Source organism: Apodemus sylvaticus, chromosome 17, assembly GCF_947179515.1.
Source record: "Apodemus sylvaticus chromosome 17, mApoSyl1.1, whole genome shotgun sequence".
Taxonomy (NCBI): Eukaryota; Metazoa; Chordata; class Mammalia; order Rodentia; family Muridae; genus Apodemus; species Apodemus sylvaticus.
In genome coordinates, this window is record NC_067488.1 from 47781753 (window position 1) to 47798885 (window position 17133).

General features: G+C 54.9%; 1 protein-coding gene across 3 annotated transcripts in view; it reads left to right on the plus strand.

The window, feature by feature from the left end:
- Triobp (TRIO and F-actin binding protein) overlaps positions 1–17133 on the plus strand; it is a 58567-nt gene that overhangs the window by 28519 nt on the left and 12915 nt on the right. Inside the window, exons 1-8 of one of the 3 annotated variants that reach the window (XM_052160424.1) lie at positions 4767–4928; positions 9921–9977; positions 12767–12835; positions 12929–13018; positions 13311–13420; positions 14854–15382; positions 15936–16046; positions 16192–16771. In XM_052160424.1, the coding sequence (XP_052016384.1) occupies positions 4782–4928; positions 9921–9977; positions 12767–12835; positions 12929–13018; positions 13311–13420; positions 14854–15382; positions 15936–16046; positions 16192–16302 (1224 nt within the window). In that variant the 5' untranslated portion in view covers positions 4767–4781 and the 3' untranslated portion in view covers positions 16303–16771. Of the gene's footprint in view, positions 1–361; positions 500–4766; positions 4929–9920; positions 9978–12766; positions 12836–12928; positions 13019–13310; positions 13421–14853; positions 15383–15935; positions 16047–16191; positions 16772–17133 lie in introns of those variants that run through there. The other 2 variants (XM_052160422.1, XM_052160423.1) reach the window with 2 other exon arrangements.

Genomic DNA, 17133 nt, shown 5'->3' on the forward strand with positions numbered 1-17133 from the left:
ACGACCACACCTGGCTCAAATTTCTTGGTTTTTAATGTTAGAACCAGATTGGCACACACCACATGAGCTAAATGTCTGTGGCCCCGTATACCCTTCTCCTGGGCAGTCTGCGGTTTGACCTTAGGTTTTTTGATACAAATCCCAAGGGTGTGTGGAGTCCCAGAGCCCCTGTTGGTCAAACACCATGTGGTGCAAGCAAGGTAACCGGGTTTTTTTTTTTTTTTTCCTTTGCAGCTGTGATGGGGGAGGGAGGCGGGAGCCCTGGGCCTGTGCAGTAGCAGAAGGGTCAGGGGAGGCTGTGGCCAGGGATGCCCCATCCCACCAAAGGGACCTACAGCCAACACTGGACCCTGTTTGACAGGCAGACAAGAGGCCAGCAGAGGGCAAGGCTGGGAGTCCGCTCAAGGGCCGTCTGGTGACTTCATGGCGGATGCCCGGGGATCGGCCCGCGCTGTTCAATCCGTACCTGCTGTCTCTGGGGGTCCTCAGGTGGCAAAGGGTAGGCTGGCTCCTAAAGGGGTTGGAGGGGTGAGGGTGGAAAGAGGAGGGAAGGGGGGAGAGGCTGGGGCTAGCCAAGAGAGAAGGGGGGTTAAGAGGGAGGAGTGGGGGAACCTCATGGAAGGAGAGGACTCTCTGGCAGGCTTGGTCTTTTCTGCCTCAGTGCAGGGCACAGATCCTGCAAGCTTTTAGGATGTTTGAGGTAATGCGCAATCAGCAACTACTAGCCTGGGCCAGTGAGCCAGGTGGGGGGAGGGGAGGAGGAGGAGGGCCCAAAGGGGCTCTGAGATTACAGAGTGTGTCTCAGACTTGGGCCTGGGCCAGTTTCACAAACATCTGGCCTTACGTAACCCATCTCCTGCCCAGAGAGGCCTGTAAACATTGGGGCCTCTGGTCGGGGCTTCCTCCAGGGCAAGGGAAGGAGACAGCTATGACTTGTCCTCTCCTGCCCCTTCACAGCAGGCAAGAAGCAACCAAGGCTTTGGGGAGGGGGACAGTGTCAATTGTGTCAGTGACTGGATGCTTCGTGCACTTTCTGTGACACTGCAGGGCCCTTGGAGGCAGACATGGATTTTTACAAAGTGGGCACTGGGGCTCACAGAAATGAGTTAACAGGATATCACCAGGCTGGTTTTGCACAGTGCCCAGTGAGGGCGTCACAGAGGACGTCAGAGCAGGAATGTCACATCTGTCACATCTGTTAGCTGGGTGGCTCTCAGAGCTGCCTAGGATGAAGGGGAAGAAGCTCAGGCTGCCCAGAGGCTGTGGGGGATGTGGAGGGAGTGCTGTCCGCGATGTTTCCCATCTATGTCGTGGATTCTGCCCTTCTGCTCTTCGCTGTGGGCAGAGGGACCCATGACAGCCAAGCAGACATGGCTAACTGGGTGCAGTGGTCCTTCAAGCCATGGGCAGGATTTGCCTTATCAGATTTGCAAAAGGTCACCAGCACACAGCAGGACTGGGAAGAGTGGCCCGGAAGGCCTTGGCAGAGAGAGGTGTGAGATAAGTGTGGTACTGTTGTGCATACTCCGTATACCACCAGCAATTATTGTATACCTATTACACGCCCAGACCCACGTCCCATGCAGGATGTGCCTGACTCTGTTTGGTTCTCCTCTCAAGGACAATTAGATTCATGTTGTCCACACAGTGACCTCTTGTTCCATGCCACACATGGATCTATCTGAGATGCTCTGGCCTGCTCTGGCCAATCTGAGCTTCAAATAGTTACAAACCCACCCTTGTGACCCTGACTTCCCATAGCCCTCTGGCTCAGTTACCCATCGTGTTCCCTACCAGACCGTGGCGGCTGAGGTTGGGTGAGTCTGGGGGCAATGGTGTTTTTATCTGGGGACTAGAATTGTAAGAACCAGCGACCTAGGGCCTCCCTGAGGATTGCTAAGGGGCCAGAAAGCTGCCTGGAATTCTATCTCTGGCCATATCTGGCTGTATGCTCTTGGGCCATTGTCTCTTCCCTGAGCCATAGGTCAGGCAAGGGGATGGGCATGAGGAGCACTGGGCAAGGAATCAGATGCAGGGAGCATGGGATGAAGGCTCCGATGCAGGGAGCTTGGGATGATGGGTCAGATGCAGAGAGTACAGGGCAAAGATTTTTTCCCCCAATGTTGGGGATGGAACCCAGATCTTTGTGTTTGCTAGGCTATATCATGTAACTGTATCCCTGGGCCTCCAGGGCAAGGTACTTGGATGAAGGGATCACTAGCTGAGGAATGGGAGCACTGTGCAGTGAGTTTCTTCTTTTTTTTTAAAAAAATATTTATTTATTTATTATATATAAGTACACTCTAGCTGTCTTTAGACACCCCAGAAGAGGGCATCCGATCTCATTACGGATGGTTGTGAGCCACCATGTGGTGGCTGGGATTTGAACTCAAAATCTTTGGAAGAGCAGTCAGTGTTCTTAACCACTGAGCCATCTCTCCAGCCCCATGCAGTGAGTTTCTACATTTGACTGGAACATGTTTAGACTGAGGCTTGAAGGGTGAAGAGAATTTTCCAGTCTTCTTTTTTCTTTTTCTTTTTTGTTTTGTTTTGTTTTTTCGAGACAGGGTTTCTCTGTGTAGCCCTGGCTGTCCTGGAACTCACTATGGAGACTAGGCTGGCCTTGAACTTAGAAATCCACCTGCCTCTGCCTCCTAGGTGCTAGGATTAAAGGCATGTGCCACCACTGCCCAGCCCCAGGCATCTTTTTACAGGGTAGCAGGAGCTCCCTCTCCCTCTCCCCTGTGTGTGTGTGTGTCTCTCTCTGTGTGTGTGTCTCTGTGTGTGTGTGTGTGTATGCATGCATATACAGAAGGCAGAAAGGGAAGTACACAGTACACACACAGTAGTCCAGAGTCCAAAGGTCTGCCTTTACAGGGGATTCTGGAAGTCCAGCATTGTGTCCTTCATATGTAAGAGGCATGTATACAAATTAGCACAGTCCTAGGCAGGTTATAAAGGATTCTGACTTGGCAAAATCCAGTGTATTGAGCTCATCACCAGCACTGCAGACCCTGGGTGGAGGTTACCAGGTAAACCTCAGTGGACTGGAGCCAGGGGACTAATGCTTTCTAAGCCCAGGCCCGTGGTGGTTGGGGGTTTCCTCTTCTCACTCACTCTCTAAGGGCTGACAGCCTCTGAGGGAGGCCAGCAAGGGTGGGAAGCATATGGGGACCACACAGCCAATGTCTAGAGTAAATGACCTTTAACCATGTGGATTTGTGGACTGTAATGAGGAGACTTCAACAGAGATGCCAGGGAAGGAACTCAGCTTGAGCTGGGCGCTGGTGGCACATGCCTTTAATCCCAGCACTTGGGAGGCAGAGGCAGGCGGATTTCTGAGTTCGAGGCCAGCCTGGTCTACAGAGTGAGTTCCAGGACAGCCAGGGCTACACAGAGAAACCCTGTCTGGAAAACAAACAAACAAACAAAGAACTCAGCTCCCTGGTTTGAGTCCTCATCTGTGAAATGGGCAAAGATTCAGAGTACCATACTAATCACAGTATCCAATACACATTTATTTCTTTAGTTTTGAGACAGAGTCTGGATATGAAGCTCAGTCTAGCCTTCAAGTCACCATTTTGTGGTGATCCTCCTGCCTCTGTCTCCCAAGTGCTGGGATTACAGGTGTGCACCCCCATGTTTTTTTTTTTTGTTTGTTTGCTTGTTTGTTTGATAGAGTCTTGCAATGTAGCTCAGGCTAGCCTAGAATTGCTCATGTGTTGCTCATGCTGGATTGGAACTCTTGATCCTCCCGCCTCGCCCTCCTCCTCAGCCAATACCAGCACGGCCAGCAAAAGCAATGCCTCTCCAAATCAAGATGGCAAAGTATCTGACACTGCAAGTAATCCAGGCTTCCTGGTCCACACCTAAGCTAACTAGAGACAGAGAAGTTGTTTTAATTGCTTGACTTGGTTAGCACGCATGGGTGATCCCATCAACTCATTTTGCAGAGTGTGAGATTCAGGCATAGCATATTCAAGTTTCTTGCTTAAGCTAACCCAAACTTCCAGGGCAATCAGCAACTAATTCCACCAAGGTCCCTCCCTCCTCACCTGCAGGACCATAGGCAAAGAAAATCCAACACATTGATAAGGGAGTTGGGAGCGTGAACAACAGGTGTACACCCACATCCGGGAACCCTGCACTTCTTAGCAAAAAGTCCCTCCTGGGAAACTTCGAGAAAGTTTTATGTCTCTATGTACCACCACCCCAGAACTCATGTGGTGCATAGCTTTACTTGCTACAATTCTCTCCCCTCCTTTTTCCCATCCTCCCTCTCCGGGAGACTTCGGCCAAGTAAGTTAGTCCAATCTTTGGAACTACTGCGTTCTCAATAGAAACAAATGAGCTCCCTTTTCGGGGGTGTACGAATGCCGACTCCGCGGGTAACTAGTGGGGCTCGTTGAAGCTTTAGTAGAGTGCTGTACTGCGTTCGCCTTGCAACATTGGCGCCTTGGCCAGATGCAACCATCACTCTGGCGGGGGCGCTCCGGCTCTTGGTCTCGGCCATCGGCCGTGCGACCGGACCGCCCCGCCCCTACGCGGTCTCCGGCGGAGTCACCTGCACGCAGGCCCTTCCTTCCTGCGAACCGCCGGCCACAGCCCGGCCCGCCCTGCCCGCCGCACCATCCGCCCGCCCCGTCGTACAGGCCCCGCCCCAGACCCGGCCCTCGCTCCCATTGGTCCTCCCGCCACCCCAGCCGCTGTTTGCCCCGGCTTCCAAGCCGTCCATTGGTCCGCCCGGGTCCTCCCAGGAAGTTTGAAAAAAAAAAAGTTTTATGGGCGGATGGAAGGGGCCGGGGCAGCTCCGGGGAAGGGAAGGGCTGGAGCTACGGCGGCCGGCGGCCGAGAGGGGCGGCGGGCTGGGTGCGCCGCGGAGCCCGGCCCGAGTGTCCGGTGCAGCGTCCCCGGGCGCCGCCATGACGGTGAGTGGCCATGGCTGAGACCCGGCGAGGCTGGAAGTCGAGTGCCCGGGCAGCTCAGTCCAGACTTGCCCCCTTGGTCCCCTGCCCTCTACCCCCGCGGAGCCCGTGCCGTGGAGGGCACTAGTCATTGACAGACTAGGGCGACACTGTCCCCTGCCCACCAGATCTCGTGGTGGAAGCCCGAGTCCCCCCAAGCTGCTTGGCTTGGGCCCGGGAAGAGGTGTTCCCGGCCTTGGACGGGACGCGCTGACCTGACCTGGACTGGGATGGCTGTCCAGCCCATGTGGGTTCTGGCCAGAGGTCGGGGGGATCCGGCCCCGCCCACCCCATAGTTGGGAGACCGCTCTGGGGCAGCTGAAACTGAGTCTTCACAGCGTTAAGAGTTGGGGCCTTGGGCGGGGTCAGAGGTTTCGGTTTCTCTGGGAGGTCGGCTCTACCAAGTCTTGTCAATCAATGGCTGTGCCCTGAACCTCCTGTCGAATCTCACAATTGAGAGCACTGTTCTCCCCATTTCTCAGCCAAGTGAATTGAGATTTGGGGAGGGGGCGCTAGCGAGGTGTCCTGAACGTAAAAGAAGAAACAGCCTCGTTTCCAGGGCGGTCTGACCACCTGGCCATGAAGTTCTGGAATGGAGGGGTGGGGCAGTTTTTGATTTCTGGCTAGTGCCCCAGACAGGCTCTGGGAGTCTGGTGGCCCTCCTGGGGTTGGGAGGAGGATGAACAGGGTGTGTATGCACATGCGCGCAAGCCTGCCTTCTACTGAGGGTAGGCCTGGTGAGGGGTGGGCAGTGCTGCTGGAGGCGTGGTCTCTGTGGCCCCTGCTCAGTGTGTGTGTGTGTGTGTGAGTGAGATGACCTGTCTCTGTTATGTGTGGGCGTGGTCTGTAGGGCCCCTGCTCTGTGTGTGTGTGTGTGTGTGTGTGTGTGTGTGTGTGTGATGACCTGGCTCTGCTGCCTGCTGCCTGGACTTCCTCGGCCTCCGCACATCCTGCCACCTCCCTACTGGCCTTTCCTGGCGTCAGCAGCCTCCCTTTCCCTGCTAGGGAGCAGAGGGAGGTTGGGGGAGGAGTTAAGGTAGTGTCCTGGCGTGGGGGGAGGTGGTGCCTGGCTCTCGGTGGGCGCCTACCAGATACTAAACTGGGTACTTTCATAGTACCAGATTTAAAGCTGACAGACCATCCCCATCAGACAGTTAGGGAAACTGAGGGAAGGAATGAGGTATAGCCCTGGTGATGTAGTTTGGCCTTGGTTAGGCCAAAATTTATGTCTCTTGTCAGTCTTAGTTTGCTCTCTAGGGAAAGATAAGAAATGTACACAGTTGCCACTCCCAGGAAGCACACCCTAAGCAAGAGTGAGTCTGCTAAGCACCACGCGTGTGCCTGTATCTTGCGTGTGCCTGTATCTTGCGTGTGCCTGTATCTTGCGTGTGCCTGTATCTTGCGTGTGCCTGTATCTTGCGTGAGGGGCGGCCAGGAGGTGGTATGTGTCCATCCCTGCTGGTGGGAGGAGGGCTTCCTGAGGGAGTTCTGTCAGATGGTGACGGTTGTGGAGGAAGGGATGAAGATCAAGGGGTGTAGATCAAGGCTAGTGGGCAAATTGGGGATGCTGAAAGCTTAGCAGAGGGTCTGGGGAAGGACCAGACCATGAGCGGTTGGGTGCTCATGAATGGTTTGAAGCAGGGAAGAGGCTTGTGATTACGGTTCACAATGCTCAACTGGGCTCCTCCTGGGCACCATTCAGACTTGGGCCTGTCTCAGGTCCTCCCAGCCTTCACACTCTGTTCATGTCTGCCATCTGTCACACACACACACACACACACACCTCCTAGCTGAGCAATGTTCTGTACAGAGCAAGTAGCCCAGGCCTGAAGCCTTTAAGAAAGGCTTCAGGGAGCCAATGGATCCTGGTTGACCTAGAATCCAGAGCCTCTTTCTCATTCCGCTTTAGCCTGGCCAAACTGTGTTAAGGAGCCTCATTCTGTAGCCACTGCTGGGCATCAAATTATATACTTGTTCTGCTTGTATACTGTCTGTCTGCTGAGTACCTGGTGCCTTCAGGACTGCTTGGGACTCTGAGCCCCTGTCTTGTACCGCATCAGCCCACCTGGAGGGAAAACGAAAGTGTTTATGGCAGTCCTAATGCAGCAGGGGCCTCTGCAGGGGTAGGGGGAGGTGGCTCAGGGCAGCAGGCAAGGCAGATGGTCCAGTGGGTAAGTTCTGAGACAACGCCTCGGAGATGCAGTTAAGCAGGTCTGAATGCATGACAGGGACTTGCCTTGGTCAGCAGAGGAGGATACCTGGTATTTCATGTTTGAGGACGTGGTAGATGTAAGGGACTTGGAGGGAGGTGTCCTTGTGCACTGGGGATCTGTGAGCACAGTGTGGTGGGATAGTCGGGGTTAGGGCAGACTGGCAGGAGAGAGTAAGGCATTTGATGACCCCACTGAGAGGGTCCCCTTGGCTGTCTGTGCTCAGAAGGGGCTGTAGCTAGGGCTGAGATGACAGGCAGGATGACCTGTGGTACAGGTTGGGGAGCAGGATGCTCCTCATGCTGGTCTTACTGGTGGAGAATGGGTCTCTGAGCCTGAGGAGCTGGGGAGGTGGTGGCCTCTGGTTGCAGCCTGTCCGGGGTTTTTTTCAATTGTGTGTGTGTGTGTGTATGTGTGTGTGTGTCCTTGCGTCTGTCTGTCTGTGGATGCAGACTTCTGGTGGAAGCTACAGGTTGGCTTTTGGCTTGTTTCTCTTCACCATATTTTCTTTTTAAAGAGTCATTTATTTCATGTATATGTGTACACTGTAGTGTCTTCAGACACACCAGAAGAGGGCATCAGATCCCATTGCAGATGTTTGTGAGGGACCATGTGGTGACTGAGAATTGAACTCAGGACCTCTGGAAGAGCAGTCAGTGCTCTTAACTCACTATAGTTAAAGACAGGGTCTCTCAGTGAGTGCATCCAGAGCTTTCCGCTTTAGGTTGGCCGACAGCAGGCGGAAGGGCTCCTGTGTCTGTTTCCTCACTAGGATTATTGGTGTGTGCCATGGAACCCAGCTTTTTATCTGGGTGCTGGAGGGCCAAACGCCGGTCTTCGTGCCTGGGCGGCACACGCCTCCCTGACGGAACCACCTCCCCAGCTCCTGTGAGAGCTTTTAGCCCTGCCTGTAGGTTCTCCTCCCAGAAGGACTGAACACCCACTCTGCTGGTCCTCTCTCCTTGAAGTCACTAGCTAGGTCACACCAGACCTGACGTGCCTTTGTTGTTGCTGGTCTGGAGTCACCTGGCTGCTCTGTCTGTGGTACATTCTGTCCCCTTGGAAGGCTGAGGCTGGGGCAGAACTCATGGTCATTTGTCGCATATAATCCAGAGCTCAGAGTGGGCCATACATGACACGTTAGAGAGCTAGATGATAGTTGCTATCGTACACACTTTGTATGCAGCATTCTGTGTCCCTGTCTGTCATCGTTCCTGACGGCCATCTCCTTTGGATTAGCCCCATGGTGCCAGCTTTTGGCTGTTTGGAGTCAGTGTGGGGTCAGGAGATCTGCCCCAAAGCACAGGAATGTATGTGAAGGAGGTTAAAAAAAAAAATTCCTACCCTGCCTCTCTTGAGACCTGTGGTGGTTAGGTCTCTCCTCCAGGTCCTGAGGCTGTGTTTGTGGGAGGTCTGTGATGAAGGGACGTGGGGCCAGACCTGGGTGGTCACTGTCCTCAGTCTAGGCTGGGGGATCATCCTGGGTTGCCTTGTCACAGACGGGAGACGGTCTGACAGAAGGGAAAGCAAACAGGACGAACACAGCCCCAGGGTTTCCGGGCTTGGAGTACAGCCCACCTCCTCCCTCAGACAGGTATACAGGATGAGGGAGCCTCAGAGATGGCGGCAGACGGTTCTAGGTGCTTCGGCTCCTGGCTGGGGGGGCCGCTTCCAGCACACTTACCCTGCCTGAGCGGGCCCACAGAGGTGGCCAGGTCAGGTGGCTCTGGTTCCCAGCTGCCACTGCTACCCTGCTGCACTGGCCCACTGACTCTCATGCAACCGGACACTTTTGCCTGGTGAGACTCACTTGATGCACACTCTGATAGGTGGGCTCAGAGCCATGGCAACAGGTGGCCGCCTCCTCCTCGCCAGCCTGTTTGGCCTGCCCTGTTCTCCTCCCTGCCAGTGGGCAGAAGCTGAGGCTACTAAAGGATGAGAGATCTAGATAGGAGCAGATAGTGGTCAGAGAGGGTCTGGTGGATGACACCCTCCTGATGAGCAGGTCAGGGGGAAATGCCAGCCTGAGCCCCTGCATGTAGACCCGGGTGGAGAGATCTAGCTCACAACCTCCCTGTGGAGCATGCTGCAGCTGGGGACTCCCAGACTTCAGGGCTACGCCTCTCTGGGTAGGACCTGCCAGGTAGGGCTTCCCAGGGTTGAGGTGCTATGGCCTGTCTGAGGGGACATGGAGGAAAGAGGCCCTAGAATATCTGACCCCAGCCTGGGCCTGACGCAGCCTTTCAGGGTCAGGAGGAGATGGGGGAAGGGAAGGACTGGTGGTCTGGATAGAGCAGGTTGTGGTCCGCATGGTCCACCTAGATCTTATCAAAGAAGACTTGGACATTTGCTAGGCTGTTTCTTGAGGCTACCCTCTGGGTTCCCCAGGGCTCTCTTTATAGGCAAAGTTCCTTTTGTCTCCCCTCTCCCCATCTTGGGTGGGGCCGGGGAGCTTGGACATCTTGTGGGGGAGGGGGGTGTTTTAGCGACTCAGCCCCACCTCTTGGCTCTCAGAAGATGCTGGGGAAAGGTCCAAGGCTGTCTCAGTGGCTGGGAGTCCGCTTGGCTCTGCTTGGTTTGGGGTGGGGGAGGTTAGGCTCCCTCGGTCCTTTGCCCTCTCCGTTGCTCTCCCAGAATCTCAGTGTCACAGGCCTAGGGCAGGATCCCTGTCCCATTCCCTGCTAGCGGCCGGCTTGGCTTTCTTACTGAGTCTGACTTCCCCGTTTGCCTTCTCGTCTTCTTATAGCCCGACCTACTCAACTTCAAGAAGGGATGGATGTCAATCTTGGATGAACCTGGAGAGGTAGGAGGCTGGGGCTGGGTGGGTGGTCTGGGGCTGAGGCGGGGCTTCTGTGGGGAGGCTCGTGGGGTGGTCACACAAAGGGGTCCAATGTGAGGGCCAATGAAAACCCTAATGGAGTCTGGTCTAGGGAGAGGGCCACCTGGCTGAGTGAGTCCTCAGGAGGGACAGGACGCTGGGCTTCCTCATGAGTCTTAACATGTAAGCCACAGAGTGGAGCCTCCCTGCCATGCACGCGCCACATCCCAGCTTCGCTCTCACCAGGACTATCTTGACTCTCCTTCCTTATGACAATGCTGGGCCAGGAAGCTTAGGGTCCCGGATGAAGTTGTCACAGAAGTCGTACCAACACAGAGTTGTACCAACTTCCAGACAGTCCAGAGTAGAGCACAGAACACAGGCCAGACCTGTCAGTGGAACCACAGCCTCAGTCACCAGACCAGTGACTGATGGGTCTGATGGAGAACAGAGTCACAGAGGTCACACTGCGTTGAGGAGCTGGGAGCCTCTCCTGCCTGGCTTGATAAGCCCAGCTTGTCACCCTCCATCCTTCCCGTCTACTGTAGCTGTCCTTGGAAATAGCTGAGGCGGTGCTGTGCCCTGGCTCTGCTCTTTGAGCTGCCAGGCAAGCCAGAGGCCGGGAGCTAAACTGGCTTTCTGCCTACTCCGCCTGCATGCACCCGCCCGTGGCTCAGAGCCGCATGCAGCCCGCATGCCGGGCAGGGCTCGGAGCCAAGGGGAATCGCATTGTGTTTCCTGCCCACGCGCCTTAGTCCCCGCAGCCAGCGGCCTTCTGTCCCTGCTGCCTGCTCGCCATCCCTTAGTGGCTGCTCTCCAGGCTCACACAAGGCCTGGCACCCTGCCAGTGACCCCTTTCTGGCCTCCCTACCCAAAGTCCCTGGAGGGCAGAGGGATTATGGGCCCCACCCAGAACTGGCCATTACTCATGCTCTTTCATTGGGTTTTGGAATGTCCGAACTGGAAGGGCCTTGGGAGGGCAGCCAGCCCAGCCCCTCACACAGATGGGAGTCAGGGCCACAGAGTGAGCTCTTTCAGGCCGAGGGATACCCTGGGCAGCCCAGGCCTAGAACCTGGGACCTTGGGCCCTCAGAGTGCCATCCAGCTTCTGTTGCAATTAGTGACAGAGTAGACTTCTGTCAAGAGTAGCTAAGAAACTGTTTTCCATAGAACCCACCTCACTTTGCAGAGACAGTTGAGTTCCCAAGTGATACCTTAGTCCACTCCAGGAACAAGTTGTTGTAAGTGGCTAATGTCTTTATTGTCCTCAGGATCCTGTGCCACATGCTGTGAGAGACACATGGGGGACAGATAACCTCCAGCATGACCCAAAATCTAGGGCCCTCTTGCCACCCCCAGTGGGCAGTCCAAACACTGAAGATCGAGGACGTGGTGACCCTTGCCGAGTGGCACACGGCAAGGCACTACTCATACTCGGGGTGTTTGCTGCTAAGCCCTGTTTCTCAGGGGAGATGCCTGGGAAGAAGCATCACCCTCAAATGCTAGAAACTGTATCATATCCCTGAGGAATCAAAATAGGAAACAGCCTAGACAGGGCTGTGGTATTGGGGGAGCCACTGGGAGCCACTGATCCCAGCAGTGGGCTGATCCCAACTGGGATCCCAGGAAAGTGGCCAGAAGGAGTCTGAGACGCACATGGGGATGCTTGGCCGTCCGTCCTTTCCCATGTGTCTTCCCAGCCTGAAAGTGGTACTGCAGAGACTCAATCACGAATGCAAGGGTCAACCAGCTCAGTCTCACACTGGGACATGTGTGTCACCAGCCCACAGCACAGATGGGGAGGCAGCACGCAGTTGCCTGCCCCAAGGCCTCTTCCTAGTCCTTCTGTCTGAGAGGCCTTTGTCCTTGACCCTGTGTCAGGCCAACAGGCCTGTGGAGAAAGACTTGCAGAGGTCTGGCCCCACTTAGTCACTGCCCCTGTAGGCATTTAACCTCACAGGGCCTGTCCCCTCCCTCATGTGCCCTGGAGGAAGGCACGTGCTCCGTACGCTGAGCTTTGGTGCCTTGAGAGGTCCGCAGTGGACTGCGAATTCTTCAGTTGGTAGAACGGTTGCCTGCCAGGCAAGACACTGGCCTTGACCCCAGCATCACATAGTCCAGGTGTGATGGCGCGTGCCTATAATTCTAGTGCCCAGGAGGCTGAAGGCCGGATGATCAGAAGGAGGTCAGGGTCGAGGCAGCGAGACAGGTTAGCCGCTAAAGTGCTTTCCATGCAAGCTTGGTGACCTGAGTTGATTCATGGAGTCTAAGAAGGGTGAAGGCGAAGGGAAGAGAAGGTACTCCAGAGTTGTCCTCTGACACTCGCACACACATGTGCCCACCCACATGCTCTGACATACATACATACATGTGCTACCGCACATGTGCCCACCCACATGCTCTGACATACATATATACATATATACATACATACATACATACATACATACATGTGTGGTAGCACATGTACCCACCCACAACCTGATCATCCTGACTCCATCACAAGCTGAAAGCCAGCCTGAGCTACATGCAACCCTGTCTCAAAACACAGTAGCATGGGGGTGCCAGTGAGCCAGAGAGAGGCTGCACCCTGGGGCCACGGAAGGCCTGGTTACTGAGGAGGGGCCAGTCCATGTCACAGCCTCCATCTGCTTTGCTTCAGATCGGGTCTGCCCTTCACACCCCTCAGCTGTAAGAACAGGGTAAAGGGTGGACAAGCACACAAGGGCTCCTTCCTTCCCCGAACCTTTCCCTCACTGTCTCCTCTACCACAGTGGAAAAAGCATTGGTTTGTGCTGACGGATTCAAGCCTCAAATATTACAGAGACTCCACGGCTGAGGAGGTGAGGTGCCTGGGTGGGCGGGCCCTGGGAAGTGCTGGGAACTGTGGGTGGGGTTCGTGGCATGGGGAGCCATGGTGGATCTTGTCGCTCTAGGCAGATGAGCTGGATGGCGAGATCGACCTGCGGTCCTGCACAGACGTCACGGAGTATGCCGTCCAGCGCAACTATGGCTTCCAGATCCACGTGAGGCTGGTGTAGACCTGGGCGGGAGGCAGAGGGTGTGACCCGAGGCCCTGGGCAGGTGGCAGCCTGACTCTCAGACTACCCTCTGCCAGTCAGCAGTTCTCATGCCCATACTTAGCATACCCAGAATTCCAGAGTGAGGCACTTTCCACAGACGGGCAGAGGGTGTCTGTCACGCCCTCCACTCACTAGACCCTATACACCTCCTGGGAAGGAAGGACCACCTCCACAAGAGAAGGGAGGGGACACAGGGCTGGCCATGTGGCGAACTACATGTAGGATGTCCTTGCAGACCAAGGATGCCGTTTATACCTTGTCGGCCATGACCTCGGGCATCCGGCGGAACTGGATTGAGGCTCTCAGGAAGACTGTGCGTCCAACTTCAGCCCCAGATGTCACCAAGTATGTGTTGGGCTGGACTGGGACCCTGGTGGGGGGATGACGATGTTATGTCCCTGAATGGGCTTCTATGTACTCCCCTGAGGGCCCTGTGGCTGTACCTTCTGGGGCTCAGTTAATCAAGTAACAGATTGTGGAAAGAGCGGCACATGTCCTTGACCATCCAGAGTTCCATTGAGAACTGAGGGTTTGACCTGCCGACTCATTACGTCCTCCTACATTCTAACAGCTGGAAGGGATTCTGGTAATATAGAGGCTTCTGTCTGCTAGTTCGGCCTCGTCCTGCAGCTGCCTCTAGCTGCCTCGGTTAAAGGGATGTGTCCCCAAGCCTGACTAGACCCTGATCATTCAGTCGGAGGCCAGAGGCTTTTCCATCTGTGTCTCAGATTCCTCCCTTGTCATGGTCTCTGTTGTGTCTGCACCTACGAAGTCATGTGTTCAGGGCCCTTGGTGAATTCTGCAGAACTGCGCTGTCGGGCTGTTGTCCAGTCTGCAGACTAGAGTGCTCTGCAGGAGTGGCCCATGGCTGTGCAGCGCGGGCCTAGTGTGCAGCGCGGCAGCTCAGCCTTCAGGTCAGAGGGCGCAGCTGAACTGCAGAGGAGGCCCTCAGAGGGAGTTGCTTCTACCCGCCCCCTAGAAAGTGGTCACCTGATCACATTGCTTCAGGGGATGCTGGGAAATTATAGTTTGGAGCTGACTGACAGTGAACACAGCTGAGCACTGGATGTCACTCACTCAGCGTCTCAACAACTAGGCGCTGTTCACACAGGTTTCAGTGTGTCTCCTCGTCAGCAGTGCCTACGTTGAGTCCTAAATCCAGGGCCTGGCCTTACACATTTTTAAGGTTTCTTTTGTTTTGTGTGTGTGTGTGTGTGTGTGTCTGTGTGTCTGTGTTACGTGTTACTTGTACATATGTCTGTGCATCATGTGTGTGCAGTGCCCACGGAGGTCAGAAGAGGGGTTGATCCCCTGAGTTGTGAACTGTCATGCGAATGCTGGGAACCAAACCCAGATCTTTTACACGGAGTAGCCAGCGCTCTAACTGCTGAGCCATCACTTCAGCTCTTGGTGCATTTGTCATTGTGATTGCTGTTCAATGGTTTCATGGCACACGCACCAGCATTTGCAAAGGCTCCCGTTTGCTTCGCACACTGAGCCCCCACATCCTTGCCATAGGAGGCATTGCCGTCCCTTGTTCCTCATACAGTGACAGGGACTACGAGAGGGAATCTGCCGGCAGATGATCTTGCTAGGGTCTTCCCAGAGTCTGATAATAAGGAGGTGTGGGCGAGTTCTCAACCTCCAGACTGGACTGCTTGCTCACCGGGGTCCGTGTCCAGCCCCTGGCCTGGCGTATGAGTAACCCCTCTGCAAGTGCTTCTGTGAGACTGAGTGGACAGAGATCCCGCCCTGACAAGGCTCTGCTGATGTCCTAGGCTCTCAGAATGCAATAAGGAGAACGCGCTGCACAGCTATGGCACCCAGAAGAGCGCCCTGAAGATAGGGGAGCAGCGGACAGGCTCTGAGGTTATCGGCCGGGGTGGTCCTCGCAAGGCGGATGGCCCACGGCAGTCCCTGGACTACGTGGAACTCTCTCCATTGACGCCCAGCTCCCCGCAGCGCGTGCGCACTCTGTCCCGCTCCACTCCCGAGCGCCCCACCAAGCAGGAGGACCTGGAGCGGGACCTGGCCCAGCGCTCTGAGGAGCGGCGCAAGTGGTTCGAGTCCACGGACAGCAGGACCTCAGAGACGCCCAGTGGGGATGGGTCTCGGAGGGGCCTGGGTGCCCCCCTGACCGATGACCAGCAGAGCAGGCTCAGTGAGGAGATTGAGAAGAAGTGGCAGGAATTGGAAAAGCTGCCCCTGCGGGAGAACAAGCGAGTGCCGCTCACTGCCCTGCTCAACCAAGGCCGCAGCGAGCGTCGGGGACCTACAAGTGACAGCCATGAGGCCCTGGAGAAGGAGGTAGGGTTCTCTCCCCAGCTCCTGTCTGTATCAGAAGGTGTGGCCTGCGTTGGCCCTGCAGCCCTATAGCGATGAGGAGCTCACCCCTTATTTGACCTGCCAGCTGGTCCTCACCTCAGGCTCCGCCCAGGGACTGACTCTGCATTGCCTTTGGAAGAGACATGAGGAGAGGTGGAGGACGGGCCGTTTGTGTGGTGCTGTGATGTCCTAAGCAGTGTTAGGTGCCTCTTGGCACCTCCTTGGCATCTGATCTGCTAGGTCCCACTACAATTTTCACCTTAGGAAGTGAGGTGCAGGGATGTCACCCCATTCCCTTCATGGGATGATAGGTACTGTGACTACAGTTCGCAGCCTTGTCTTTTATCTGTGGGCCAGTGCTCACCCAGGTCGTTGACCTAGCCATCCTGGACCCAGACACAAAGCCCTTTGTCGGTATCTCTCAGGACTGCTGCCCTTCTCCAAACCAGAGCTGGTGCTATACAACCCAGGGCTCCTCCCACCACCCCCTTCCCCATTTCAGGGCACCCACTGATCTGGGCTTCCCATGTCCTAGGTCCAGTCTCTCCGTGCCCAGCTGGAGGCTTGGCGTCTCCGCGGGGAAGCTCCTCAGAATACACCCAGACTCCAGGAGGACAGCCATATCCCTCCAGGTTACATCTCACAGGTAAGGCAGAAGAACTGCTCTGTGGGTGGGGGCAGGTTTTTGGTTGCTGTGTTGTCAGAGAACATCTATGTTTGGGGAGCCCTCTCTGTGTGGAGAATCGTTGCCAGGCATTTGCTACACACCATGTTGTTTAATCTCCCCACAGCTGGTGGGCATGATCACTGTGCCCATTTTACAGACAAGGCCACTGAGCTCTGAGAGGGTATGTGACCTGCCCGAGGTTCCCCAGCCTGCAGGTGTCAGAGGTGGGATTTGACAATGGGTCCAGCTGACTACAGAGCCTGTGTGTGAGTCCCCGTGTGACTAGTCTGCACTTGGACCTCTTCCTTGCTTCCCTGTGGGGAAGTGGGGACCCAGTGGTCCTGGGGGTCACTCTCCTAATACAGGGAGAGGCTTTCCCCGCCCACCAAGGAGGTCTGCGGGACCTGGGAGCCTCCAGTTTGCCCTCAGGAGTTTGCCTGAGACAGCAGTTCTCAACAAGGGAGGGTGACTCTCTCTCCCTCTAGGGCAACCTTGTCTGCCCCTGGGAAATTACCTTGTCCCCTGGGGACATTTGTCTATGTCTGGGGCTGATTTTGATTCTCACAACTGGATAACTAGCTCACCAGAAAAAATCTGTGTGTGTGTGTGTGTGCTTCTATTTATTATAACTTATAAAGGTTGTTTAGTGTGCAAATATACAAATATGATATACAAATAAAGCGTACCACCCTTTTTATTGTGAATTCCATACAGAAATGGATTCTTCTTAGACTGCTTTAATGATTTCTCCATATTCTTGTGGCCACGGCTGATAACAATTTGTTAACAAACACAGGCAGTTCTTATATGTGTATTGGTTGATATTTTTATACTAATGAGTAACTTCTCAAGATCAACGTTTTAAGCAAATTCTTTGCTGAACTGAAAGACAGCTTTCTGTGGAGACTGAAAACATTCTAGTCAGAATAGTTCACCTTTTTTTGTTCTGTACAAATGTAGCTCTAGGCGTGACATAGTGAGAGGCTCCATCTGCATTCCTAGCATGTTCTCGACACTTCCAGGTGATGGCAGAAAATAAACCGAGTCCCAGTATGTGACATAGAGC